This window comes from Clupea harengus, chromosome 12 (genome assembly GCF_900700415.2).
Source record: "Clupea harengus chromosome 12, Ch_v2.0.2, whole genome shotgun sequence".
Classification (NCBI taxonomy): Eukaryota; Metazoa; Chordata; class Actinopteri; order Clupeiformes; family Clupeidae; genus Clupea; species Clupea harengus.
Genome location: NC_045163.1, coordinates 11,321,732 through 11,349,231, shown reverse-complemented (window position 1 = coordinate 11,349,231; position 27,500 = coordinate 11,321,732). Strand labels below are relative to the sequence as shown.

At 42.6% G+C, this 27,500-nt stretch overlaps 1 protein-coding gene and 1 long non-coding RNA gene across 6 annotated transcripts in view; both read right to left on the bottom strand.

Moving 5' to 3' along the window:
• The window catches only part of LOC116222898, a 21,199-nt gene extending 12,220 nt beyond the window's left edge, over window positions 1-8,979 (bottom strand). The window contains exons 1-2 of the long non-coding RNA XR_004164818.1: window positions 8,723-8,979; window positions 1,473-1,559 (exon numbers count right to left, since the gene is read on the bottom strand). This is a non-coding gene — a long non-coding RNA (uncharacterized LOC116222898). The remainder of the gene's footprint in view (window positions 1-1,472; window positions 1,560-8,722) is intronic.
• A 2,888-nt stretch (window positions 8,980-11,867) lies between these two features.
• The window catches only part of mef2ca (myocyte enhancer factor 2ca), a 50,535-nt gene continuing 34,902 nt past the window's right edge, over window positions 11,868-27,500 (bottom strand). For 4 of the 5 annotated variants that reach the window (XM_031577146.2, XM_031577145.2, XM_031577147.2 and 1 more), the window contains 8 exons: window positions 25,308-25,448; window positions 22,504-22,687; window positions 20,991-21,035; window positions 19,477-19,649; window positions 18,835-18,858; window positions 17,989-18,118; window positions 17,098-17,233; window positions 11,868-16,606 (listed from right to left, as the gene is read on the bottom strand). In XM_031577146.2, coding sequence (XP_031433006.1) covers window positions 16,171-16,606; window positions 17,098-17,233; window positions 17,989-18,118; window positions 18,835-18,858; window positions 19,477-19,649; window positions 20,991-21,035; window positions 22,504-22,687; window positions 25,308-25,448 — 1,269 coding nt within the window. In that variant the 3' untranslated portion in view covers window positions 11,868-16,170. The remainder of the gene's footprint in view (window positions 16,607-17,097; window positions 17,234-17,988; window positions 18,119-18,834; window positions 18,859-19,476; window positions 19,650-20,990; window positions 21,036-22,503; window positions 22,688-25,307; window positions 25,449-27,500) is intronic. The other variant, XM_012816154.3, reaches the window with a different exon arrangement.

Below are 27,500 nucleotides of genomic sequence, written 5' to 3'. Positions count from 1 at the left end.
AAATAACGGCGATTGTATATATACAGCCCTATGAACGCTGGCTATTGAATGCCAAGACGTCGGTAGGCCTGTGTATTGGATGGAGGACAGGAGTGTGTATGGTGAATATTCTCAAGCAGGCTCAATAACAAGTCCTAATTCTTGGGGGAAAATTTGTGGAGAACCTGCCATTAATTGGGAACGGACTTTTGCAACCTCCAGCACAAAGCAGAATGCTTGCATGTTTTAAGCTCTAAACGATGCTGGATGCTGGATACAGTTTGAGCTATTTCCACAATTTATATAGTTATTTTGCTATCTATTCTAGGCGTATTTGTGCTTCATTTAATGTGCATCACGTGATATTCAGTGCGACTATTTAATTATAATCTAGTTCTTTTATCTTACGAGCCTTTGAAATAGAGGGCCACACCACATGAATGAATCAAACATAATGCTTATGTATATCAGAATGCTTATGTATTGTATATCAGAATGCTTATGTATATCAGAATGCTTTATCCTCTGGAAGAGTAGCTGACAGTATGCACCTTATTTGCTGAATATGAGTGCATTATACTGGTACTGTTATACTGTTTACTGTAATAAAGCAAAATAATCTGTTACACAGATAGTTGTAGTTTGCCACTAACTATGCACATTACTCAAGCAGTTCTGATCAAATAATACATTTGAATTACAAGTATAATGCACTCATATCTGTCTGTATCTTTTCTGTGCATTAGTAACCATGTTCTGGCAAAGGAAATTGAATGTAAACTCTGTGTAGCATGTCCTCAGTTGTGTGTGCTGGTGTTTAGCGGCGGCGTGTGAGGTAAAGAGGTTTTGCTGGGGCTTAGGCTGACTGGCTGGCGTGGGCTGATGTGATCCACAGACACAGAAGTAGGTCAGAGGTTTGCGCTCGCCTGTGGCCTGCTTTCCTCAAGCCTGCCTCTCACACACTCACTCTGCCTCTGCCACGGCCTCTGCTTCCGTGAACAATTCTTTACACTTATTTTGCTACAGGCATCTGCGCACAGACAATAAGCCTGAACACACACACACACACACACACACACACACACACACACACACACACACACACACACACACATGCTCTCTTCTGGACAAAAAATACATGACCATGTAAATACACACACACACACTCACACACACACACACACACACACACACACACACACACACACACACACACACACACACACAAACACACACACACAAACGTGCAAACAAACAGCTGCACTCAGCTGTAGAACAAATATGACCGTGTAAACACACACACACACACACACACACACACACACACACACACACACACACACACACACACACACACACACACAAACACACACACACAAACGTGCAAACAAACAGCTGCACTCAGCTGTAGAACAAATATGACCGTGTAAACACACACACACCAGACACACACACTACGTCAGTTTTTCCTGCCCTGTGGGCCCATAGCTCACCTCAGGTTGGATCAGCTTCATGCGGCCGGCGTTTGGTGCTCTCCTTCTGCAGGCTACCCCCCGTCACGCCTGCCTCCACCTCCATCTCTGAGACAGACACAGAGGAACACATACGTATTTTCACCCCAGCACGCAAAGGCAGGCCACACACACCAGGCAACACACATAGCGCTTGACACACAGGGCCAACTCCAGCACACAAAGGCAAGCAACACACACACTGGCACACTGTTTGAATTGAATCCATTATCTGCTTGAATTATTTACTGTATTTGGTAAAAATGTAATGAAATTATACTTCACAATAAACCAGATTGTGTTGTGATGCTTGATAAAGATAAGAAAAAACATCAAACACCCTACTGAGAATAAAAAATTGGGTGTAATTATGGAAAAGCAACACATATAAGCTCTTGCAAAAAAAGTGTTAACCAGTTAACCATGTTAAATCCAGTGTTCTTTCTTGCATGAGTTAAAACGTATTTATTAAATATACAGTATGGGCCTGGCTTTATGTGTGAACAATCTTGTTTTTTGTCTGGGTAATTATGCTGTTGTAGGTTAGCATTGCTGGGCCAAATAAGCCTATTTAGTGCCGTAGAGATAAACATGTTTGTTGAAAACGGGCTCTTGAGTAATTGTAATTGTTTGTTTTTTGCACTATTGGATTTTAGTTATCGATACACACATTGTACTACACCCCTCAATCTGTCACTTTCTGTCTACATCTCTCTTGCTTTGTCTGTCTCACACACACACACTTGTGCACATGTCTGTCACACACACACACACAGTAGCATTAACACACACACACACACACGCTTGTGCACAGAGGCGCACACCGTAGCATGAACACACACACACACACCGTAGCATGAACACACACACACACACACACACAAACGCACGCACATGCTTGTGCACATGTGTATGCACAGAGGCACCCACACAGTAGCATTAACACTGATTACGTTAATGCTGTACAGCCACATCAGCACCATACAAAGGAACATGGTGTCCACCCTCACTGTAAAACATGGTGCACACATGTAACACATCATGTGTAATGCATTAGGGAATCATCCTTGACTCTCATGCTAGTGTTATAGTTCCTCAGAACTAACATAGTCTTTGTCATAGTCTCTATATAGTATAGTACTGTCATAGTTTCTGGTGTGATAACAGGTGTATCACTGTTTATTCAAGCTGTGCATATTTCAGAGAACAAAAGTGTTTAGAGAATTAGTGAGTGTTGCCTCCTGCTTTCCTGTTTGACATAACTGGTTTACTTTGAAAGGAGACAAAAAAACGTTTCAAAGACATACATATTTACAATAAATCCAGTTCATTATGATTGTTCTGGATTGTAAAATCCAACCGGAATAACATCATTCCCTGACATACTTACAGTAATACATTACTGCTATAATACAACATTTAATCAGAAACAGCCATGCTCTGTGTGTGTATATAGCATGAAGATGTGGGCCAATGAGGAAGATGACACACACAGAGTTTGGCTATGATGTAATCTGAATGTCGTATTCCTTCATGTGTGCTTAAAGCTGTCTGCCATTTTCAGAGATCATGGCTACTGTGCAAAAAATGATTTTGAGGTGAGGTGTCACTGTGCATACTAAGGCCACTTGGCACAGTCATTGTACTGATTTAATTGATAGGTTTAAATCAAGGCGTTCACCCTCCTCTGTACATTCTAGAACAAATTTGGAATACACATCCTTGGAACCTCAGTATTCTGTTCCACTCAGCATTTCATATTCAGAACAGTAGGATATTATACACACAAAGGATCATTTGAGATTGTTATCACATTATCAAACCCCAGCAGAACTTCAAACTATACTACACAGGCAGTGATCCATGGGCACAGTGACGCATATATGTACGGACACACAGGAGCAGTCATCCTCTTGCAAAACATCCCACCACAACAGTTACATGTTAATCGGTTACATGTTAATCTTACGATCTCCGTCTCTATGAAGTCGCTAAATGAGAGGTCCAAGCCAAGATAAGGCCAGCGAAATAAACGCGCCTCTCCCTCACGCCCTCCTTCTATGTGGCTGTACGCAGTCGCATGCCTCTGATTGGGTCCCGCAGTAATGGTGTTAATTAGGAGATTGGTATTCATGTGGACCGCCAGTCATTTGGCGGAGACATACGCAGAGCACGCGTGATGTGTGTATCAGCAGACATTTTGGGGCCGGCTTGCCCCTCTCCCTTCCCCACTGCCACAGCCATAAGATGGTGGCACTGGCAGGCAGCCTCGGGTGGATTGGCTGCGGGTGCTGAGGCGATACACTTCACAATTAAGACAGCGAACAATGAAGTGGTGCACTTCATAAAGCAATGACTACTATATGACAATCCATTTAGTGGTCAAAATTTGGGGTCTTTAGCAAACTGGTTTTGTAAAAAGTGAAAAATCCTTTATGGGGGTATTATGGCTTACTGTTTCTAAAAACCATTTACCTATGTTATTACTATGAGTTAACCACTTAAATATAAGGCCAGCACTGCTGATGTAACAAGACATCAGTAATGCTTGGCTTGGGATGGGACAAAGCCAAATTCCATTGGCACTGAATGTTCTCACTGTGCAACATAGCCATTTGAACTTTGCATGTCCCTAATCTAATTACACCTAAAAGGTAAATGCAGAATTTGGCAAATATCCTAGTTTGTCTGCCTTTGGTAAAGATTGAGGATATCTTTCATTCTGAGCATTTGGAGAGTAAAAGTCAAATTGATATCTAGAATTCTACTTGTGATTGTAAAATCCATCAGTGCATACAGAGTGCTTTGAAACAGTAATTAAGTATTAAGTTAAGTACTTAAGTATTAAGTATTAAAAAATCACGAAGTCACTTGAGATAATTTAAAAACAGAACAGGAGGCTGAGCAGGAAAGAGAAAGGGAGAGGAAGAGCGAAGAGAGATGATAAAATTGTCTCAGCTGATTATCAGTTATGTCCTGCTTTTAACAAAAAACATTCTAAGTCACTTAACCAGTGTTGGTTAAGATATATATACTGTATATATGCACTTGTTTTGGTGTAATTTCCCGATGCGAATTACAATGGCCTTTGTTATTTGTAGTTTGGTAGATGAGAATCAAACATGAAAGAGAGAATATGTCCACACTACCAACCAATACAGTGTGAGGACATTAGGTCAATGGCAGTTAAGCTCTACCTAGTAAACTTATTTTTCTTAAGAAACCTCTGAAACCTACAACATTAAAGAAAACATTACATCACCTCTCCAGGCACCTGCACAGTCAGCTCGCCTCATCATTTCCATGGCGACTGCAATCAGCGAGAGAGCTCGTCACACGTGACAGATTTGCGAAGAGGGGGCGGATACATCATACAGCACGAGGATAGATTGATTAACATCTTTGCCCTCTTCTCAAGAATCAAGGTTTGGGAGGCATGCATTGTATTTTACATAGGCTGGGATAAGCAATAGGCAAGGCCCACTTGTGTCCAAAACTGTATTTTGTGTGATTTATTTGCTTTTTGGCAACAATAGCCATACATTGTGACAACGCTAACTAAGGATGTGGTCACTTTCACACTATGTGGCTTATACGACCAACAAACAATACTTGGACTGTTGCCATAAGCTACACATAAGTGTTTAAACGTCACTGTAATTTCCTCCACAAACTAACATACTTAACAAAATCCAAATCTTGCAGCAAAGAAAATGTTTTGCGACCAAACGGATCAAGCAAACCGTTGACAAGTCAAAGGCATAACTACAGGAAACTACAACTTCTGGTAACAGAGGCTGATGAATGCAAACAGACTAAATCACTTACGGCACTCGAGGTTTCCCTGGCCACCACCTAACCTGTCTTGAAAGAAAAAGATTGACCTCCCGCTACACTTTGTCAGTCCTAGGTCAAAGTGCAAAGAGCCTTTACGAAGGTTACGGCACGTGCTTCATGGTCAAGTCCTAAGTCATGCTCAAGTCCAAAGTCATGCTTGCCCACCACATCCGGGAAAGGCCTAATTTTCCGTTTTCAATTAAAGATAATTTGAGAGGTATTTTTTGAATGACTACATTAAATTAGCTAAACTCTGGTAGGAGTCAAAAACACAATAACGTGTACGCTTCTCTGTGTGTGTGGGTTTAGGCTGTGTGTTCAGCTCTTGAATCTTGGCTCCTGTTTAAAAACGGTTGCTCGCTTTTTTTCCGTGGACAGAATTCACATTCATGTCGTATACACACTTAGCCGCTATCCATTCATACTGTTGCCTCTCCATCTCTGGCGTTGGTGGGAAACGTACCCACCCTCCACAGAGATGCAGATGAGTCGGGTGCACTTGCGGGTCTTTCATGACCTGGGTCGCCCCACCCCCCTCCCTCTCCCCCGACCCCCCAGTACTGTCTGTCATATTCGTGGGAATCGGAGACTCCAGACGTTCACATCTTTTGCAGTCAGTTTAACTGAATCAATTAAGGAAGGAAAACATTCTCTCCAGACTGCGTATTCATTCTTTTCTGACCCTAATTATTTGTCTCGTGATTAGACAAAGACTGTCTTATATCAGGTCATAAACAGTATGCATTATTAATTTTAAGAAATCCACTAATTTCAAAAGCCCAAAAGAAATATAACACGTTTCTTCCCTCCCTCTCTCTCTCTCTCTCTCTCTCTCTGTGTGTGTGTGTGTGTGTGTGTGTGTGTGTGTGTGTGTGTGTGTGACAGAGAGAGAGAGAAGTGAGGTGCCCTCAACTGAAAAAGTGGTGTCTGGACAAGTTTAATACAGCGTACAATTCGGCACAATAATGTCACATCATTAACGGTGCACTTGAGACGTATTGTTCTAGTTCTGCATTTCCAGATATCTGTATTAAAATGTAGCCTATTGTGTGTGCTGGAGTATGTGCTCGGTCCTCGATGATTCTGGAAGTAGTTCTTACTTTCGGTTATCTAGCTTTATGACGGCTATCACACTCATACAGCTAGATAACCAAAGACAATAACAAACTTCCCATTCAGCGTCTGTGTACCCCTGCCCCTCCTCATGATTGTTCATGTCCCGTGTTTGATCTCGTTGTAAATTCATCCTCTTCCATTCCATCTCGAGTTTGAGTCAAACATGTGAACCTCGGCGCAGCGTGGGATTCTTTTTTGTTAATATGCTTTTTTCAATTTTATTTATAAAGCTCATGACTGTTTTTTAATGCTTCCTTATTATTCGCATTTTTCACAATAACACACATGATCTTGCATTATGACTAGAAAGAAATAGAGGTGCATGCCAACGTCCTTTGCTGTGAAAATTGATTAATAATTCCGTTTTACTGTCAAGCTTTCTCTCAGTTCTTTCCCGTGCAGTACGCCCCGTATCCTGCGTATCCAGCCAAGTGAATATTGGGTACGTAGAACAAACCGCACGCCTTGGGGGCAGCGACATCCACATAGCGCAACAGCCGCTCATTACGAACGTACTCCGTTTGATTATGCGCTCCAGATCTAGTAGCTTCCCGGGCTGTAGTGAATGAATCCAACCCAAGAGGGAGCGGGCGAAACGGTCGTTGGCGATACGCCGAATGCAAGAGCGGAGCAATGGAAGACGTCGTCTCTACGTTTTAGAGCTCCATACTGCCTCAGGAGGGGAAAAAATGGTTTTATAGAGGCTTGTCGAATGGGTTCCTCCACAGCCAGATTCAACACAGAGCCACTAGGGTCAAAGGTCTCGTTATTTCAACAATCACGACTAGAGAATACACAAAGATCACACATGCGTGTTGTGTAATAGCCATGCGCACCAGCTAAAGCTCCAACCGTATTCCGCTGGTACAGGCATCCTTATTTTTTTCTCGCTTCATGCTATTTTGGGCTCAAGGCACTAAATCCCCTCTGTAATCCACAAATACTGTTCTCTTAGCATGGAGGATTTGGTGAGTCTTGTCGGAGGTATGTGTTTTCCTCCTTCACGAGGTCAGATGGGTAGCTCGCGCCTCGGCCTGTGCTAATGCACTGGCGCATCCCAGGGCGTCTAACTTTTCTGTTGCGAATGGCAACAGTAGACCAAGAGCATCCTGAAACCACACATCACCCCATGTCCGACGTGGACAGCCCAAATTGTCCTAATAAAATATCTCCACCAATGTTGCTTCAAACAGCCCCTGGTCTACTACAGTAATGGCTACATGTTATGGTATTCCATTATTTATTTGGAATTACAGACCTAACCTTGCTGAACTTTACAGAGACAATACCCGCGTATTCAATATTTAAATGTATAACAGAAGCAGATCAGTTCACAAACACGCTGTAACAAGCCACCTTAGTAAAACATCAGAGCCATCCCGCCACTGTAATTGATTCATTTGATGGCAGACATCTACGGATGGGATAGACGAATGGCCTCTGTCAGCCATGCAGGAGACGTTGACATACACCGTTTAAAGATATAACAGTAAGAAAATACCTCCCTCACCACAACACAAAAAGGCAAGATATTACAATAAGAAAATGCCTAGCTCACCACAGCACAAATAGGCAAAATAACTATTTCTCTTTAGTATAACTGACATTTGATAGAACATACGCTTAAGCGTGACCAGAGGTGATCAGGTTTTCTGACTATATCGTTTCGTTAAATATGTGATGATTAAAGTCAATTAGTTTGTCACCGTAGATTTTCCACTAGTTACACACAGTCTAAAATCGAGCCCTTTTTCTCAGCAGTGTCTGACCTGAGAGAACAAAAACCACATTTGCGTGACGTCACCATGACAGTGGCTATGGCAGCTGTTCTCTCCATTACATGATTTTTACGCACCAAATGAAAAGAAGAAATAGACCATGGCGTTGGAAGCTTTAAAAAAAATGGACATGGACGGGCAGAAGATCTGTACATTACATAGAACCAGATTCTGATATTAATAATAACATGCGTCCATTATGAGCACGTTACTGGAGTATAGCAACAATCATGTTTTTATTTTAATCATTTTGTGGCAAGTAGTCTGCTCTTAACGTTAAAACAGCACGCTATGTGAAGCAATTAATATAAATAAGGTTACTGTGATAAATGTTATGTAACCTAATAGTCCGGTTGTCTTTAGTTATTAATTGCGTAGCACTATTATCGTTGGCTAGATTTAAATTATTTCTGTTTAACACCAGTCCTAGACAATACCATTTAGATGTCATAAGGTCGAACACACCAACACGTTACAACAGTAAATATATCCATCACTTACTTGTGTAACTGATCAACCTGCGTGCTCAACCCATTCCACTAGATATGAAGAGGACAGGTCGACAGGTCATCCGTGAAATGATTGTAAGATCTAGCTGAATTGAGGTCATCCAGTGTTTCTCCATATTTTTTTTAAATAATGCTTCATGAGCCTTTGTTGGAGTATTTGTTCCTACCAAAAAAGTTGCATATTCCATAACGCGAGCAGATGACTGCTGAAAGAGAAAGCGCGAGGACAGGAGGGGACGCACTTCTAGAGCCTAAATGAAAAAAGTGAAGTGTTGCGCTCGCTCCGCAAGTTTTGTGCGTTGGAGGGAGGGGGGGGGGGGGGGGCGGTGTTGCAGGAGTCGGGTCCATCCCTCCTGGTTATGAAGAACGTGCTGTGAAATTTAAACCATTTCCTCGCTTCTTTTGTTGGCAAGAAACTGTGTCGTTATTGTCACCATGGACTTTCCCATCCTCCTGTATGATGCGGTGATCAAGAAGAATCTGAGAATTTAGGCCACGCAGACTATTCAACCTAGGGTGGAAGCGATGTATTATTTCTGGGGGGGAAAAACGAACAAATGTTTAATCTAATCTAACCAATCTTTTTGAAGAAGCCATTTCTTCTGAAATGAATATGATAGCATTGCAGGTCTATCAGTATTAAACCACGTGCACTATATAATTTCCACAAGACATTTATTATTACAAATGAATAATTTCATAATAGCCTAAATGGTAGCTACACTTCAGTTTGGAACGTGTAGATTTGTGCGTCAGACTTAATCGCTTTCAGGATTATCATGAGCATTTAACGAGGTCACGTTTAATGACGTAGTGAAGCATAATGTGGCTACGTGCGGCCATATTTGAATTCATCAAATAAATTAGTGGATCACAACATGCAAATCTTGCAACAACCACAGCGGCTTATTAAGGCGGACCCATAGCATTGTTTTCTTGCCACATTTAAATGGACGTATCTTGGATATCAACATTTTTCGCTTTATAATGTACTACATTTTGCTTTATATTTTATTGCTAGTTGTGGACAATAGCCTTCTTCAACGCGACGCACGAGAGGAGAGGGTCCGAGATAGACTTGTGTCTGGGATTTTGTGTTAAAAATGAGATGCCCGTAGCCTCGGCTTGGTTACGCACATCCTAACTGCCAGGCCCATTGTGTAAGGCAGACATACATAATGTTGATAAATAAGTTACGTTGACCGTTAACATATAGTTTAAGGGGTAAGTTTATTTTATTTGTTCATAGAAAGTTTTTTTATTGTCCTGGATAAACCGCATTCCATTACCGGAGGACAAAAGGAATGTTCGAAGTGGAAAATTATTGCACTTCCATTTCATTTTCCATTTCTGCCACATCAGACGTGTCTGCATGCAAATAGTGAGTCCTTTTCTGGTAGAATGTATTTCTCTGTTGCCCATTGTATGTTAAAATAAAGTCATACATACACACATACACAAACGGTTGTCAAATAATACACGACCTTTTTTTCTAATAAAAAAACTGTAATAGCTTCGTAGGCTACATTGACATTGTTCTTTGCGCTACATAAGACCGCTTGTTTCATTTGACCTTCATCTACTGATGGAGAGAAGGGAATGTGTAGGTGATGGCTCCCGAGATCGGTAAAGGGCCACAGTTTGGAAATGGAAACACCTGCAATAAATTGTTGTTTGGTGGACAAACGAACCCCCCTTAAACTGCATCCAAATGACCACGTTTTGTCACAGTGATGGCCTGACATTGTGGCCATCAAGTGGAAAGAGAGATATTGTTTTCTTTCGAAAGCAATACAAAAAAGAAAAAGGCGCGCGCACAAATACGCTTTTGAAATTGTGGAATTAAAGACGAATGGTTTATAGCAGCCTCTGTTTTACCCTAACTTTGAACGAGTGGATTGAAGAATAAGATTAAGTTACATCACATATCAATACTAAAAGCCCTGAGTCAAACCTGCGTTAACACCCAGAGACGGAGAGAAAGGGCAAGGTCACCCTGGTGTCAACTGCGTAGACGGATTCCTCAGCGTTTATGTTTCTCTGACTTTCCTGTTTTTCTCTCTATCACAAACATTCATACAACACAAACACACACATATACGCTCGCACGCAGAGGATTTTTGCTAACAGTAGTAAGAACGCAAGCAACATATTAAATGCAGGTGTACAGAGTACCCAACACAGAACGTACATAATTAGATATTTAGTTTAGTGACATTCCAAAAGCTTAATATTGTTAATAAATGAATTAGAGTAATTTTATATTGCTATTCTATTTTTATTACAACGCAGAGATTAATTTCAATTTAGACCAATGTCTCTGTGCTTGTGAATACAACGTTCCTGTATATTTGGCGACACCCGATGGCCACATGGGTTAGAGTCATCGCCTTGTGGAATCGACAAAGATTTCCTTCTATTCTTTGATAACTTGTCATATTAACTGTAAGGTATTTTAAAGCGTCATATTTAAACGTAGCCTAATCATTTGTATTTTAGTGCAACCTCATAGTCTGTTATGTAAGGCATACGCCAGCGTTTTCCACGGTAGAGATTTAGAGAGGAATTCCGGAAGAACTTTTTACCCTAGTATAGCGTTGCTACGAATATATCCTTAAAACAGTTGGAAAAACAACCAGGGTTGTGGTTAGGCAAGTACATCTATCATAAGGCTTAATGATTACAGCCATGTAATGCAAATAATAGTTACATAGCTGACAAAAGTACCATTTTTTTAAATGGATTTATTTTTATACCATTATATGTCTCAACATTATTTAGGCTTAAATATTGTTTGCCGTCTCAGCAAAGATGGATAGTTAGAGAGAGAAAGAGAGTCAGAAAAAGAGAGAGGGGGGCATTAAAGAACGTACCTATTTTGGTACATGAAGAAATATTTGATAAAGATAATGAAGAGATATTTGATGGAAGTATGAGTTTGTTTTGTTCAATCTGGTTGATATATAAGCTATATTTTACGTAAATGATCTATAACTTTCACGCTGGAGCAGGTTTATGCAGGATATGCTAATTAAGATGTGTTACTCCGCTAAATAAATATTTAATTTGACATTTAACAAAGAAGAAATTCAAAAATCACAAATACAAACACAAAAAATCACGCATAGAGACTTTGCAAGAGAGCCAGTAACTTTACTGAATTTTCTGCAGAATACAAATGCCAGTTCCACGTTCACTGCTCGGTAGGCTATACAGTCTGAGGGGGCACACACACATCGTGATGGTTTTGAGTATAAACATCTCGTCTTCAAGGGGCGACAAAGTCCAGCTTATGCCGCTGTGGGCCTCTTAATTTCAAAATATTTAATTCAAACCTCCCCCCTCAAGATCATCATACAACCTGTGTGTGTGGTGTTTACAGTGAGTGCGTTTTCCACAAGGAGAACAAAGGTGTGTATCCATATCTGACAAATGAGTTTTGCTTTTGCTCTAAACACACACATAGGTCTACACACCAATCAATTAACACAATATAGTAAAACAGTTGGGATACAATTCATTCTTAGATAGATTTTTAGCTAACTCAAGGGAGGAGATGTCACGTTTGAGAAACCATCCTGTAGCATTATTAAAGACCCCAAACGATGAATAAACTGACAGCTTTTGGATTTTGGTTAAACTGGAGTACTACCTAGGATAGGCTCCTGACATGTTAAAAAAAATTGTGGCCAATGGCCAGCCAATTTCACCAACAGTAACTAGAAATCTGACCTAAGCGCTACCCAAAATTCTAAACGGATAACCCTACGTATTCCAACTGCACTTGCTTTGGTTTAAGTAAAATCAGTGCCCGCTGTGTTAAACCAATAAACCATGTTTAATTGTTCTGAGATAAAAAAAAGGAGATTTTAATAAAACAGTACACGGGCCCTGCCCTTCACGCCACAAGACACGGACATCGTGTTTAAAAATGCAGCCTGATATAGGCGATGACTTTCAAAGTCAGATTGCGCGTTATTTTAAAGAGCCCGTTACACTACAAGTCTTTTACAGATATCTGAACTAGCTAGGAAACGTGAGCAGAGGAGGGTCAGCAGTCTTGCCGCTGTCCTCTTCAGTCGGCGCTGCCCATTTGATGCTGATGGACCAGCTTAAAAGGGTTATGATGTGGACTAACCAAAGTCACTTGTCATCCCTCAAAACACATCTGGGGTCTGTGATCAATTTATCCCCACCAAAGATGAGCCATAGCTTTGGGATCGAAGTAACTGAAATAACGAATCAGATAGTGTTGATGGGGACCTGCGTGATTATTTAAAAAAAAAAACTTTCGAGGGAATCCAGATTCAACCATAAAGATGCCATACGTTTGTCTCAGATTATACCATCAGATCTACTAAAACAAATTGTTTATCCCTTCCAAGTCAAACATAGGTTACTTATCGGCTACATTTAATCAACACCTGCGATTACTAGACAACCATTTCATCTTAATGAATTTGCCTATTTAGGCTTTGCAAAGGGATATAAATCCGTAACAGTACAAGATAAGGCACTGTAGATCTACTGTATAAGAAGGGCGCACATGTGGACTGCATTTCAATATCGCAGCGCAAACGGGAGAAATCCAGAACAAACTTCGTCTCGCGCTAATGATCTAACCGGGAGATACATTCTTTCTCACGCGCACCTTTCACAGACACCCAACTCCGTGAAAAGTGATTGACAGCAAAGGGATGGATTTGTTCAAGTTCACAAACAAATGGCAAATTCACTTAAAAAACTTTTATTGATAACAAGTACTTTTCCCGTACTCCTAGATAATTACTATTTGTATTTTAAACGTTTAGAAATTCTTCATAAAAACATTTTTAAAATTATGATAAAGTAATACAGTGCCTTGCAAAAATATTCAACTCCCCTTGAAAAGCATCGTCATTTTCACAGTTACGAGATACTTACAAATAATTTTCCAATGACTATTTTTATATTACATTTATATTATAGTGTATTTCTAAAGGCAAAATAAGTGATTTGTCTTTTAATGTTAAAAATAAATAAATACAAAACTGAAATACACTACTTGCATAAGTATTCAAACCCCTGTGCTTTTTTAACAAGCTGATCTAGGTACTACCTATGAGTGGTTAAAGTAGAGATCTCCTTTCAGATATAAAATATGTCTAAGGGTCATCAGCCAAGTTGTGAAATACACTGAAGAGACAAGGTGATTCAAATATTTGGGTGAAGAAAAGACTCCAAGAAAGTATCCATGTGTTTTGATGTCTAATGAACATCATTGGATCTAACTGAATGAAGTGGAAATTGCATCACACCACCCAGATGCTTTGTAAAAAAGTCTGTCCCCAAACCAGGCATCTGAGGAAGATATTGACTGGTGACAGAGGTCATCATCCCAAACAATCATTGGCTGGAAATGGGCTTCAGGTGTAGGAGTCCACAATCTTAAGAGCTATTCATACAACTGCACTGTATTGGAGGGGAGCAGAAATAAAGAGTTTTATGGTCCAATGAGACCTAAATAGAGCTTTTTGGCCAATCCTCAAAATACTACATGTGGTGTAAATTGCCACACTGCCAGTGCCTTATGAAACACCATCCCAGTCATGGCACTGCTAACCTCATGCTGTGGGAATATTTCTCGACTGCAGGATGCAGAAACTTTTAAGAATGGAAGGGAGGATGAATGGAAATAAAATCTCACATGAACACCTGTTGCAGTCTGTTGAAAACTAAGGCTTGGGAGAGGGATTACCTACCAGTCAGACATTTACCCAAGGCACACGGCTAGAGCAACCCTGGAGTGGCTCAACAGTAAAGTGAACATTCTAGAACGGCTCAGTCAAATCCCTGATCAAAATCCTACTGAGAATTTGTGGCACTACAGTCCAGGAACAATGTGCAAAGCTGGTACCGTCTCACTTCAGAAGACTTAAGGCTGTTATCGCAGCAAAGGGGTTCTCTACAAAGTATTAATGAATAGGGGTTGAATACTTATGCAAGCAGTATATTTTAGTTTTTATTTCATTTATTTTTAATTTCAGTAGACAAATAACTTATTTAGCCTTTACAAATGTACTACAGCATAAGTGTTCACAATGACAATGCTGACTGTGAAAATATGCGTAGGTATCTTCTGTAAAACAGAAAATGGTGATGACTTTCAGGGGGTCTGAATACTTTTACATGCCACTGCATATTTAAAAGAACAACAATGAAAAAAAAAACCTCAATAGATAAACTGGTTTCTGGCTCTGATAGTATGGCTTTCAAAGGGGTGGGGTCCATATTGCTATCCCTCACTGTGCTTGTTTAACATTGGCAAAGCTTAATTACATTCTGGCTCACATAATCAACAGCTAGCAACAAAATGCTCTGCATTTTTACGAAAATATAAGCAACAATGTATAGTAGATCCTTTTTTCCACCGGGGATTTTGTTACAGACACCTGGCCCAAAAGTAGACTACTTTTCTCAACAAGGCTCTTCAATCTAAATATGGACAAAACATATACAACTGTTCAATTTTATTTATTTTTAAATTAATTTATCTTTCTTTCTCAAACCGTATAAGCTCTGTCCCCTAGTTAGACAGCTGCCCTGGGATGCAAAGATGCATTTCCCAAAAGCTGCATCATAACCTTCTCTCTCTCATCTCTCTCTCTCTCCCTCCTGTTTTCTCTCTTTTTTTTAGTAAATACATCTGCAAATCCTGGCAGGTTTGACCCCTTCCCACACCCTCTATTTACATAAATACGTTGAACCTGCAACACAACAATGTTTATGGTAATATATGTGTGAGTTAGTTCGCGCTGACAAGGGCCATGCTAGTCGGGTCTGACTGTGGGGCATCAACCCAGCAGCCCGAGGTGCTGCCTCATCTTCACGCGCTTTTAAAAAATACTTTAACTATGCCATATATTACTGCACTAAAAAGTAGCTTTACCAAACAGAGTACCAGACTTCCTTTCTTTTCTTTTCTTATCTCTCTCTCTCTCTTTCTCTTTCTCTCTCTCTCTCTCTTTTTTGTCTTTAAAAAGCGTATGGCTTGTGTGCATACACAAGTACACATACATCATATAGGTATATGCGTGAACAATATGTACTTTTTTTTGTTTTGTTTTGACTTTGTTTTCCCCACACACGGCACAAGCAATGCATGCCACCCCCCCACCCCCCCTCACTCCTGGCACCCCTACCTCAAAAACGTTCTTCCCACCCACCCTGCAACGTATATACTTCTTTAATACATAATAGCACTCTCACTCCGCAGAGAAAAATAATAATAATAATAATATTAATAATAATACTAAAGTTACATTTCAGATATGAAGCCCTCCCTGAGGAGATTGGTGTTGGGGGGAGGGGGGGGGATCAGGGACTTGGGGCCTTTGGGGGGGGGAGGGGGGAGTGGTAGGATTTGTGTGAAAGTGGCAGTGGCGTTCATCGCCATGGCGATCAGGAGGCCCAGCCCTCGGAGAGGCGAACGCGCTTGACGGACGGGCTCTCGTGCTCCTCCTGAGGGGACCGCAGCGCCCCCAGTGACGAGTGGAAGTCGCCGCGCTGTTGCTGATGCTGCTGCTGCTCTTCGCGGTCACTGCCCTCGTACGAGCTACCGCAGCTGCTTAGGCTGTCGCCTGGGGAACGCCCCGCCTCCTGACGCAGCGAGGGCTGCTGGGATTGGCCCTGCTGCTGCTGATGCTGCTGCTGCTGCTGCTGCTGCTGCTGCTGCTGCTGCTGCTGCTGCTGCTGGGGAGGAGGCGCAGCGTAGCCCCCCTGCGGAGGCCCGATGCGGTCTCTAGGAGGAGAAACAGGTTCGGACTTGATGTGCAGGCTCTGAGCAGCGGGCAGGGACAGATTTGAACTCTGACATAAGTGACTGCTAGTGCAGTTTCTGTGGAGGGAACGTAAAAGAGCCAGTTAAGAGATGAGAAAGTGAACACGTGCAAGGTCTTACAGTAGGCATGCACACACAGTCCCCCCCACTCCACACACACACACAGTCCCCCCCACTCCACACACACACACACACACACACATACACATACACATACACATACACATACACATACACATACACATACACATACACATACACATACACATACACATACACATACACATTCACATAAACATACACATACACATACACATACACACAAACAGAAGATTCAGAGCATGAATGAAGTCCTTCAAAGAAAAGAGAAGGAAGCAGCCAAGACTATCTATAGTATAGAAGGCCTTTAATGGTGGTGCTTTAGTGGCCTTTCATTTTTGTAGTGAACTCTTTGATTTGTCACTTAAACAGTTTAACCAAAAGACGAAGGAGGGGGGGGGGGGTAGTTGTAAGAGGTTAAAGGTGAAAGGTGAGACGTGGTAACCTACCCCAGGTGCGTCATGGAGGAGTGCTGCATGCTCTGCAGGTGCTGCTGCTGCCAACTGCTCATGGAGCCCAGGTGCAGAGAGCCTGAGCTGCTGAAGCCAGACAACGAGGACAGGTCAGCACTGCTCAGAGAGTACTCTATGGAGACAGAGAGAGAGAGAGAGAGACAGGTCAGCACTGCTCAGAGAGTACTCTATGGAGACAGAGAGAGAGAGAGAGAGACAGGTCAGCACTGCTCAGAGAGTACTCTATGGAGACAGAGAGAGAGAGAGAGAGACAGGTCAGCACTGCTCAGAGAGTACTCTATGGAGACAGAGAGAGAGAGAGAGAGACAGGTCAGCACTGCTCAGAGAGTACTCTATGGAGACAGAGAGAGAGAGAGAGAGAGACAGGTCAGCACTGCTCAGAGAGTACTCTATGGAGACAGAGAGAGAGAGAGAGACAGGTCAGCACTGCTCAGAGAGTACTCTATGGAGACAGAGAGAAAGGGGGGGGGGGGTCATAGCGTACTTTATGGAGAAAGAGAGAGAGTGAAATGGAGACAGATATGTCAGCAGTAATAACCCCTGTCTACTCCAAATATTGATAACATGTTCAAGTTTCTTTTCTGTGGGCTCACAAGGTATCACATATCACAGATGAGTGGCCTTAGAGTGCAGTGGTTGCCTTTACAATGGCTCCCTCTTGTGGCAGATTCAAGTGTGTGGCCCTCAAGTTGTGAGAATTATACGCAACATATTTTTCAAAGAATGTATTCATTTGGATTTGAGTTATTGATCCACCTGTACCTGTATGTTTGGTGTGGTGATACAGTATAGTGTGTTTGTGTAGTGTGTGTGTTTGTCTGTGTGCGTGTGTATATGTGTGTGCATATGTGTGTGTACTCTACCCACCTGTACCATATGAGGTGGATATGGCTGACGGGTACCCTCCCATCCCTTGCCCTGTCAGTGTGGGGGTTGTCACGGAAACCACAGGGGTGGCCAATGACTGGGCAGATTGGGAGTTGTTTATTCTCTGATTCTACAGACAAAAACACAAAACAGCAGAAACAATTAACAACAAAACACAAATATAAAAATGGTAACTCAGAAGGAATAGGAACTGCACAGAGAAAAAACGCATTTTCTTAATGGACAACATGATGCAAATGGCTAGCAATTATGCTCCTAACATGCAATCAACTCTCATCCAACTGCATCTATCGTCTCTCATTTGCTGCAACACGCCCTCTGAGGTTGAGCTGTTGCCGTGGGAACTCTAAAGCGGCTCCCGTGGCAACCGCAGAGTGAAAATTAGGCTGCTCTGGTGTGGAATTGTTCTGAGCCCACAATGTCAGACTTTTTGTTTTGGGTGCAGCTGTCTGTGTTCAATAAGAAAATATATATACCCGCTTTTTGTTATTTCTTCGAGTCACTTTACTGTTCAGTTTTCGAAGATTTTACTCTGTCTGTAGCACTTGGGGTTCACAGGACAAGACAAGAGCTTTATACATGATATGGAAGGACTTCCCTAAACCACCAACTGCAAAGCTAGGGTATAACGTGACTAAAGAAACTGGTCCTGACTTTTCAAAGTAAATTTGACAGTGTTTACATTTGATTTGATGTGTAGGGTAAGTTGGGTTTGTGAAGGGTCTGGTGAGAAATATGCTTCACGAGGCATGAGGAAGACTTAAGTAAGCTAAGGGTTTACAGACTACAGACTCTCTATTACTAGTGAGAAACACACACACTTACCAGCAGTAAGTCAGCATCCTCAGACTGCCAGCATTTGAAAGCAAGTGAGCAGGCATTAGTGACTGTCTGAATGCAAAACAGTCTAACTCACAACTTTATAAACATACGACACACATGCTGTGTGCAATCACTTATGTGGGACTAACTAAAGGCAGAATATTTCATTTCAATTTCAATTTCAATTTGATTTATATAGCGCCAATAGCAATTCAAATTGTCTCTAGTCTCTTTACAAAGCTCAGAGCCTGAACCCCCTAGAGCAAGAACTAAGGTGACTGGGGTGAGGAAACCCTGAGCACCATTGTTACAAAGCTAATATGTCCATTGTAGCACAGCAGTGCTAGTGCATTGATAAAGCTAGAGAGCGTAGGTGATGGTGTGTGTGAGTATTTGAATAAGTATGCGTGTGTTTGTGTGTGTTGTTCACACTCATGATGGAGGGCAGGGGTGTATTTTTATCCCTGGGTACATGTAGATAAACACGTACAGGCCTGAGAGTGTGAGTCTGTTTGTGTGTGTGTGTCTGTATTTCAATGTGTGTGTGTGTGTGTGTGTGTGTGTGTGTGTGTGTGTGTGTGTGTTTGTGTGTGTGTTTGTGTGTGTGTGTGTGTTTGTGTGTGTGTAGGCAGATGTCACACTCACGATAGAGGGCATGGTGTTTTTCGACCCTGGAGGTATGAGCACGCGCAGGTCAGGCTTGCGGTTACTCATGGTCATGGACATGGGGGGCGGGGACTTGGCCTGCATCCCTTTGCTCATACTTCCTGGAGAGACCAGCAGACCAGGGGAGTTACGGTGGTTCCCATATCCGTTACCTAGGCAACAAAGGACAGGAGAGCACAGTTAGCAGTAGTGGTAATGTTTATAAAAGGAACTGTGATTACTGTGCTATTATTACAATATTTATCACTTTACACACTGTAACACAGTAATTATAAACCAATAATTTACTTACATAACCCTAACCTTACTCCTACCCGAGTATACACAATTGTAGTCTGTTTTTGTGCTTTTACTCATTGTTATACAACATGGTTAATGTCTGTAATAATGTACCCACACTGTAATGCGAGCACCATAATATAAAGTCTGACCTAATTATAGAGAATTTACAATCCCTCATGACTGTTGTAACATATTTGTTCTTTGAAAACTGATGTAGGCCACTAACGTCCACCCAATTAGAATAGGCAGGTGTCTTTAGGTGTCTGGCAATGGTGTGTCGTAGAGGTGTTTGGGTTGAGGGGGTTTAGAAAGAGGGAAGGGGGTTTATATTGGTTTGATTGTTTTGAGTATTGAGTTTCAAAACAGCTACTTTTCATGTCTACCTGTATCTAAACATGGACCTATGTTTGACCTAACCAAAAAAGGAAAAACAGTGACTTGTTTCTTGCATGCGCCGGGCTAATGCATCTCCCGTGTGAAAAGACCTCTCCAAACACATGCTGCAAATACACACACCTCCATACTGGTGTGCCTTCAGCCATGTCCACACCTGCAGGGACCCCAGTCAGAGGGACCTGTCAACCTGCTGTCAGATTTAGCTGCTCTGTCAGAGCTGGCCTCGACAAACAGCAGAGGCCGTGTGTCTCTTACATCAGCTGCTGTCCAACCAAACCAAGCATTCTGTGCTTGTCATGGACTATGTCTATTTTGAAGTCACCATAGAAGCAGGCATTTATTGAACTAAACTAAGGAATTTATTGAGCTCTAAGCTTGTGTGGGGGTTTTCTGTGAATGCACAGGATAACTAAAATTCTAGTTATTTTGCTTTTGCTAAAATACATTTGCTAAATATCTGAAATATATGTATCTATTATTTCATTTCTGTGCCACTGGTGGATATGATGTTCTGTGCACTATTCCACAGGATTTCACAGCCATGTTAGGGCCCTTATTATAGCAGGAGGTTAAACATGCCACGTTTTCCTTGAAAGGCTACTTTAAATATGCACCCCGCTAGCCCGTACCACAGCATTCTCCATTCCCCTGTGCTAAGCAAACATCCACAGGAGGAGCCAACCGACACTGCAGACGGAAGCCTCAAAGTGAGATGAAGTGGGTTAGTATGTATATAGAGAGGAGGGAGGAGAGAGAGAGAGAGAGAGAGAGAGAGAGAGAGAGAGAAGGACAGAAAATGTATACAGGGGTCTCACCAGCATTGCCGCCCACACCACCAGTCATGTCCGCACCCATCAGGCCTGAGTAGAGAGAGAGAGAGAGGAGAGAGAGAGGAGAGAGAGAGGAGAGAGAGAGGAGACGTTAATCAAAAGCGACACAAAAAACAGCAGGAGGCGTCCTGGTCACTCCCTCCCTCACACACACATCCATACCCGTCAATCACAGACTTTAGGACCTCGGATGTCTGAGGCGGAAAAGGCGGAAAAACTCACAGAAAAGTGACCATGGAAAGTAACTTAAACCTGTCTCCCAGCGTGATGGAGAGACACAGAGAGGGGGAGGGAGAGGGAGAGAGAAAGGGAGAGAGGATGACACCACATCCAAGAAAAACCTCTCGAGCGTGGCTTTTCTTCTGAGGGCATCCTTGGCTTTGCCAAGACTCATGTTTAGCTTCTCGCTGCTTCTGTAATACGAAGCAAATTGCACGCGGAAGCCAAGGATAATGACAGGCCTCTCCCTGCGGTTGAGCAGGCCGCTGACCAGAGAACAAAATAGACCTTTTCAGACAATAATAACAAACTGACACGGGTCTGTGTGTCCCTGCTGGCTCGACAGTCTGCTTTCCTTTCTGTCACCATCTCCAGCTCTCTTTGTTTCTCTCCGTCTTTCTCCAGCTCTCTCCTTCTCTCTCTGTCTCTGTCTCTCTCTATATATATACTGTGCATATGCACATATGTCTGGGGAAGCGATGTCGGGTCATATGTTTGGATAAATTGTGAGCCGACCGCACTTCCGCCCCTGTAAAGTATATACAGCGGGGGCAGGAGGTTTTCAAAGCGAGAGATTTTCCAAATGAGAGTTAAAATAATAATAATAATTTTTTTTTAAAAATCTTTTTTTTTGGCCACTGAAAGACAGAAGTTCGCCTGTTGAGACAGAGACTTGCAGAGAATTTCAGATGTTCCATTGAGCGTGACGTTTATAAATCCTAAACAGCACCTTCTGAGCATGCCAACAGGAGAACCTGTGCTGTTGTGCTTTAGACTGCATTGCTTCAGTGCTTTTAAATACTGTAAACTGAGTGTTGTGCTTTAGACAGCACAGCTTCAGTGATGTTAAATACTCTGTGTGTGTTTGTGTGTGTGTGTGTGTGTGTGTGTGTGTGTGTGTGTGTGTGTGTATGTGTGTCATCCTTTCCTACCTGTGTTCCCAGCGCTGGGGATGTGTGTGCATGTGTGTGTGTGTGTGTGTGTGTGTGTATGTGTGTGTGTGTATGTGTGTCATCCTTTCCTACCTGTGTTCCCAGCACTGGGGGGCCTGTGTGTGCATGTGTGTGTGTGTGTGTGTGTGTGTGTGTGTGTGTGTGTGTGTGTGTGTGTGTGTGTGTGTGTGTGTGTGTGTATGTGTGTGTGTGTGTATGTGTGTCATCCTTTCCTACCTGTGTTCCCAGCACTGAGGGGCCTGTGTGTGCATGTGTGTGTGTGTGTGTGTGTGTGTGTGTGTGAGTGTGTGTGTGTGTGTGTGTGTATGTGTGTGATCCTTTCCTACCTGTGTTCCCAGCACTGGGGGGCCTGTGTGTGGCCCCGGGGGACATGCTGCTCCTCTGCATGGAGGGGTGGGCCATCGGCAGCAGGTTGGGGCTACCCAGGGACCCCCCAGGGTGGCTGTATATCAGGCTGTTGGGGTTACTGACCGGGATGGATAACGGCATGTCGTAGTTAGGGGGTATGGCCTGATGGGCAGAGGGGAGGAGGAAGGAAAGGAGAAGAGAGGAAGAGAAAAACAGCAACAATCAAGAGGGTGTAATATGACAAGCAGGTTGTAATATATAACAATTGAGGTGTAATATATGACAAGCATGTAATAACACATTCTTGCAGGAGGATGGAACCAATGCTTTCATGAAAGATGAGGCTGAGAGACAGAGAGATAGAGAGAGAAAGAGAGAGAGAGAGAGAGAGAAAGAGAAAGAGAAAGAGAGAGAGATCTATAGGCTTTTGTTGTCTGAATTATAGTACATTGATATTAATTCTGTTTTTTGTATGCTTTGGTAATGCAAATATAATTACTTGTCATGCCAGTAAAACTCACTGAATTGAATTGAATTGAGAGAGAGGGGGTGGAGATAGAGAGAGATGTAGAGGGGACGATAGAAAGAGAGGAGCTGTGAAAGACAGAAATATAACAAAAACAGAGAAAAGATGGGAGTGAGACAGAGAGCACTGGAGATGAGAGGAAAGAGTGACACAGAGAGCACTGGATATGAAAGGAAAGAGTGAGACAGAGAGCACTGGAGATGAGTGGAAAGAGTGAGACAGAGAGCACTGGATATGAAAGGAAAGAGTGAGACAGAGAGCACTGGAGATGAGTGGAAAGAGTGAGACAGAGCAAAAGAAGAGAAAGGAAAGAGAGTATTAAGGAGAAGAAAGAGAGAGCATGAGAGAGAAGAGAAGAGCAGGGACGTGCGGTCCTTTGAAAAGAAAGAAAAAAAAATTATAAAATAAAATAATATTGATATTTCTCTACTAATCTGTGGTGTAGGTGTAATTTCTGCATGATTCCAATCATTTCGAGCATTTTTATAATCAAAATCGCTGAATTCGCTGAATTTGCGCATGTCCTATTCAAATAGACGGAGAAAACAAGGGACGTGCGGTCAGGTTAGGCACCATGTATTGTCTATGGGAGCTAGTGAGGCAGTGCCTCACCTAGGATTGCGCAATCGCTCCAAACTGGGTTTTGCGCATGCGTGCGCATGCGTAGAACCTTTGAACTGAGCTCAAAACGCATTGAAAAATCATGTAGGTGAGGCACACAGTACCTCTGCCTCAATGAAGGGGGCGTGCGAGAGCGCACCTGTCGGGGTTATGATGGGAAACGTTGCTCTTCTTCTACACTTCTACTTGACGGCGAAAATGGAAGATTTTATTGCTAAGCTGAAGCAGTTCTCAAAACTGGACTTCCAGTCCAAACGTGAAATGATTAATAATGGGAGACCAATGCTGGAGTTAAAAGGTATGCTTCAAGCGACGGGACAGAAGATAACTCGATCGACTTCTCACATTCAAAGCCAAATTGCTTTGAACATGTTTGGAACCTCAAGAATAAATTTGGTTTTGAACTTACAGCGGCAGCTCCGTTGATTTCCCATTATTTCTATTGGGATTGTTTTATGTCTATGTGAAGCCATTTAACATCACTCAAGTGGTTATGATCACTTGGAACCTAAGACTGCTTTTTATTGGTGAGCTGATTTTGAGAAATTAAACTTAAATTGTAGGCAAGTTGTGTTTCCTGGTTGCAATGGTTATCCTGTTGCTACGTTAGCTAGTTAGCTAGCTAAGGACACTTAATAACCTTACGAGTTAATCGGAAGAGTTCAATTTGCATGAAATTATAGCTGGTTATCTAGCTGATGTTATAGTCTCCTCGATTTAACTCTTAAAATTATAATGGGAAAAGGTAGAAACCCTCAGGGTGCTTGTGCAACTTCGTAAGAAAGAGTTCATATTCATGAGTGCATAATATTTACACATGAGTTCATCACAAGCTAGCAGCTGCCTACTGTATGCACCTTACCTATGTGTGTGTAAAGAATGCTGATATGAAAAACAACCAGTAGTCAATGTGAAAGCTGCCAATTGAATGGTGATCTTAGATACTCTATCGTAAAGGCGCCTATTAACGCCCCAGCTATTAAAAACATTTATAGATCGAAAAATCTTTAATCAATCAATCAATCTTACATATTTCAGTAGCGGTGGGTGTCTAGATTAGGACTGGTAACTTGTTTGGATTTCAACTGAAACGTGTTTTCAGTTTTTTTCTCCGTTGTGTAGACCGACACGCAAAATTAGCTGATACAGGAGGTGGAACCCATTAACAGCCTCTCTGTATATATGTCTATGGCTATGACCCTCACACATTCTCGTTGCGAAATCGAATTCGTTCAGTTCGTTCCATGAGGGTTTGTACACACAGAAATAAATCGCTGTCTAGTACACTAAATAACGCTGTACTGCAATTTTATGCACACATACAAGTTAAATACCCCTTTGGGTAGGAGCGTATGGTGTTTAAAATCCGTTATCCTGGTTGATATAGAAATCAATATTAAGTAACATGTACCTGCGTGAGGCTGTTAATAGGTGTCGGGCGTTAATAGGCGCCGTTACTAAATTGGGTTTATGTATTTGTAAATTTGACTCTGAAAAAGTCAGTGCCTCACCAGCCACGAACCTCACCGCACGTCACTGGAGAAGAGGGATAGTATGAGAGAGAAGAGAAGAGGGATAGTATGAGAGAGAGAATGAGAGAGAAGAGAAGAGGGAACGATGAACAGGGCCACTTACACACAGCCTCTGTCTGCTGATCATGAGGTCGATGTCCTCATTGATTTTTCGGTACTTATCCTCAGATTCGGGGCTGTGGCCGGAGTCGTCGGCGTCAATGTCGGGGCTATCACAGCCATTTAGGCCCTTCTTGCGCAGAGTCTGTGAACACAAGCACACACGCACGTCAGCACTCTCCCAACACAGTCCTCTACTTTCCATACTCACATTGCAAACACTGAAAAAAGGATTTCAGGCAGCATTTGTACGTATGAAACAGTCATTACAGAAAAGTCAACATGAATGAGAATAGTTTAGTAGCATTGTTGATCCTTGGTTAATTCAAGCTTATTTGCTGCAGTATTTGGTCTTGGCACAAGTACTTTGAAGTGTAGTCCAGCAAATAGCATGCTTCCATTCCTGAATTACAACTTCATCTTGCACACTCACAATAGCATTGATGACCACTTCTGGCTGTGTCTAAAAACTCTCTGACTGTAACACTCTTGTAGCCCTGAGTCTTATGAATCTTTGAATGAGCTACAACAAAAGAAACTGTAGATTTTACGGCTTTAAATTCGCAGAATTAATGAACATGGGGTTGTTATCAACAGTCAGACAAGAGGACTGAAAAGGGTGAAAGGAGATGTAATCTACTTTTCTGCCACAAGGGGGCTGGCGTTGCCTGAGCAGAATTGACTCACTTAGACCCCCACCACATCAAGGCCTGTCAAAAACAGACACTCCATGTTAAATCTGAAGCTACAGCCTCAGGTAGCAAACAATGCAAGACACTTAAATCTTGTTTTGTGCATGATGTTTAAACATGACAAAATAAATGTTTCATATTCAAACACAAGATAGTCTTTCTCTGTCTTGACCATTCATATCATTCATCTTTCTGTCACATTTTATCCTTCTCTTTTTCCTAACCCATCTGAATGGTCCATTTATAACTGTGAAGAGCATAGTGCAGTCTGAGGAAATCAGCCATTTGTCTGGGTTTTTAATATCTATGGAAACTAAAGATGGAAAAGCCTGCCATTCACACTGGCGTGACATAAGCACTGAGCACATGAGACATATCAAAATGTCCTCCACTGTTTTTCTAGGGCTTCCGCCATGGGAAATGGGGGCATTATGTTCATGTGTGTATGAGTGTGTGAGCGAGTGAATGAGTGTGTAAGGGTGTATGTATGTCTGTGTGTGTGTGTGTGTGTGTGTGTGTGTGAAAGAGAAAGAGTATTTCAGTGTGTGCATGCTGTGTGTAATTGTGTAGGTGTGGGGGGGTGCGATGCATCTGTGTGTGTGTGTGTGTGCATGTGTGTGTGGCACTGGACTTTTAAGACCAGGCATCTGACGCGAGGCAGGTATGCGGCTTGGCTTAGCTTTCTGTCAACCCCCAGCATTCGAAAACCTGACAGGCCGCCCCCCCTGGTGAGTGTGTGTGTGCATGTCTGTATGTGTGTGTGTTCGAGTGAGAGTGTGCAAATGTGTGTGTGTGTGTGTGTGTGTGTGTGTGTGTGTGTGTGTGTCTCACTGGACCATAAAGCCCAGGGTCGGCAGCGATTCCACTCATTCAAGGCATTCCCACCTGTCCCTCCTCTCGCACCTGTCCACTGCTGCCAGCCCACGCCAACAGCCAATCACAATCCTGCGTCGCACTCATGGCCGTAGATGGCTATTTTTTACAACCCCTGATGCCACCCTGCAACTCTATCTGCCCCGACCCCCCCGACCCCCCCCCCCCCCCAACCCGCCACAGCCCCCCAGTCACACCATCTGTGGGTTGCTGACACCTCCTGAGTGTACTCTGTCCCGTAATCTCCCCTCCACACACACACACACACACACACACACACACACACACACACACACACACACACACACACACACACACATACACAGACACGGCCTCTCACAGTTTAAAACTGTCCTGCTTTAGTAATGCTGGGTCTTTTAGTCTGTGTGTGTTTGTGCATGGGTCTGTGAGTGAGTGAGTGTGAGTGTGTAAGATTGCATGTGTGCCTGTGCCTGTGCCTGTGCCTGTGCCTGTGCCTGTGCCTGTGCCTGTGCCTGTGCCTGTGCCTGTGTGTGTGTGTTGTGTGTGTGTGTGTGTGTGTGTGTGTGTGTGGCAGAGAGAGTACATGATCTAGTCTGTATGTGTGTGTGTGTGCGTAAGTGTGTGTGTAAAACCACACAGAAAAGAAGATG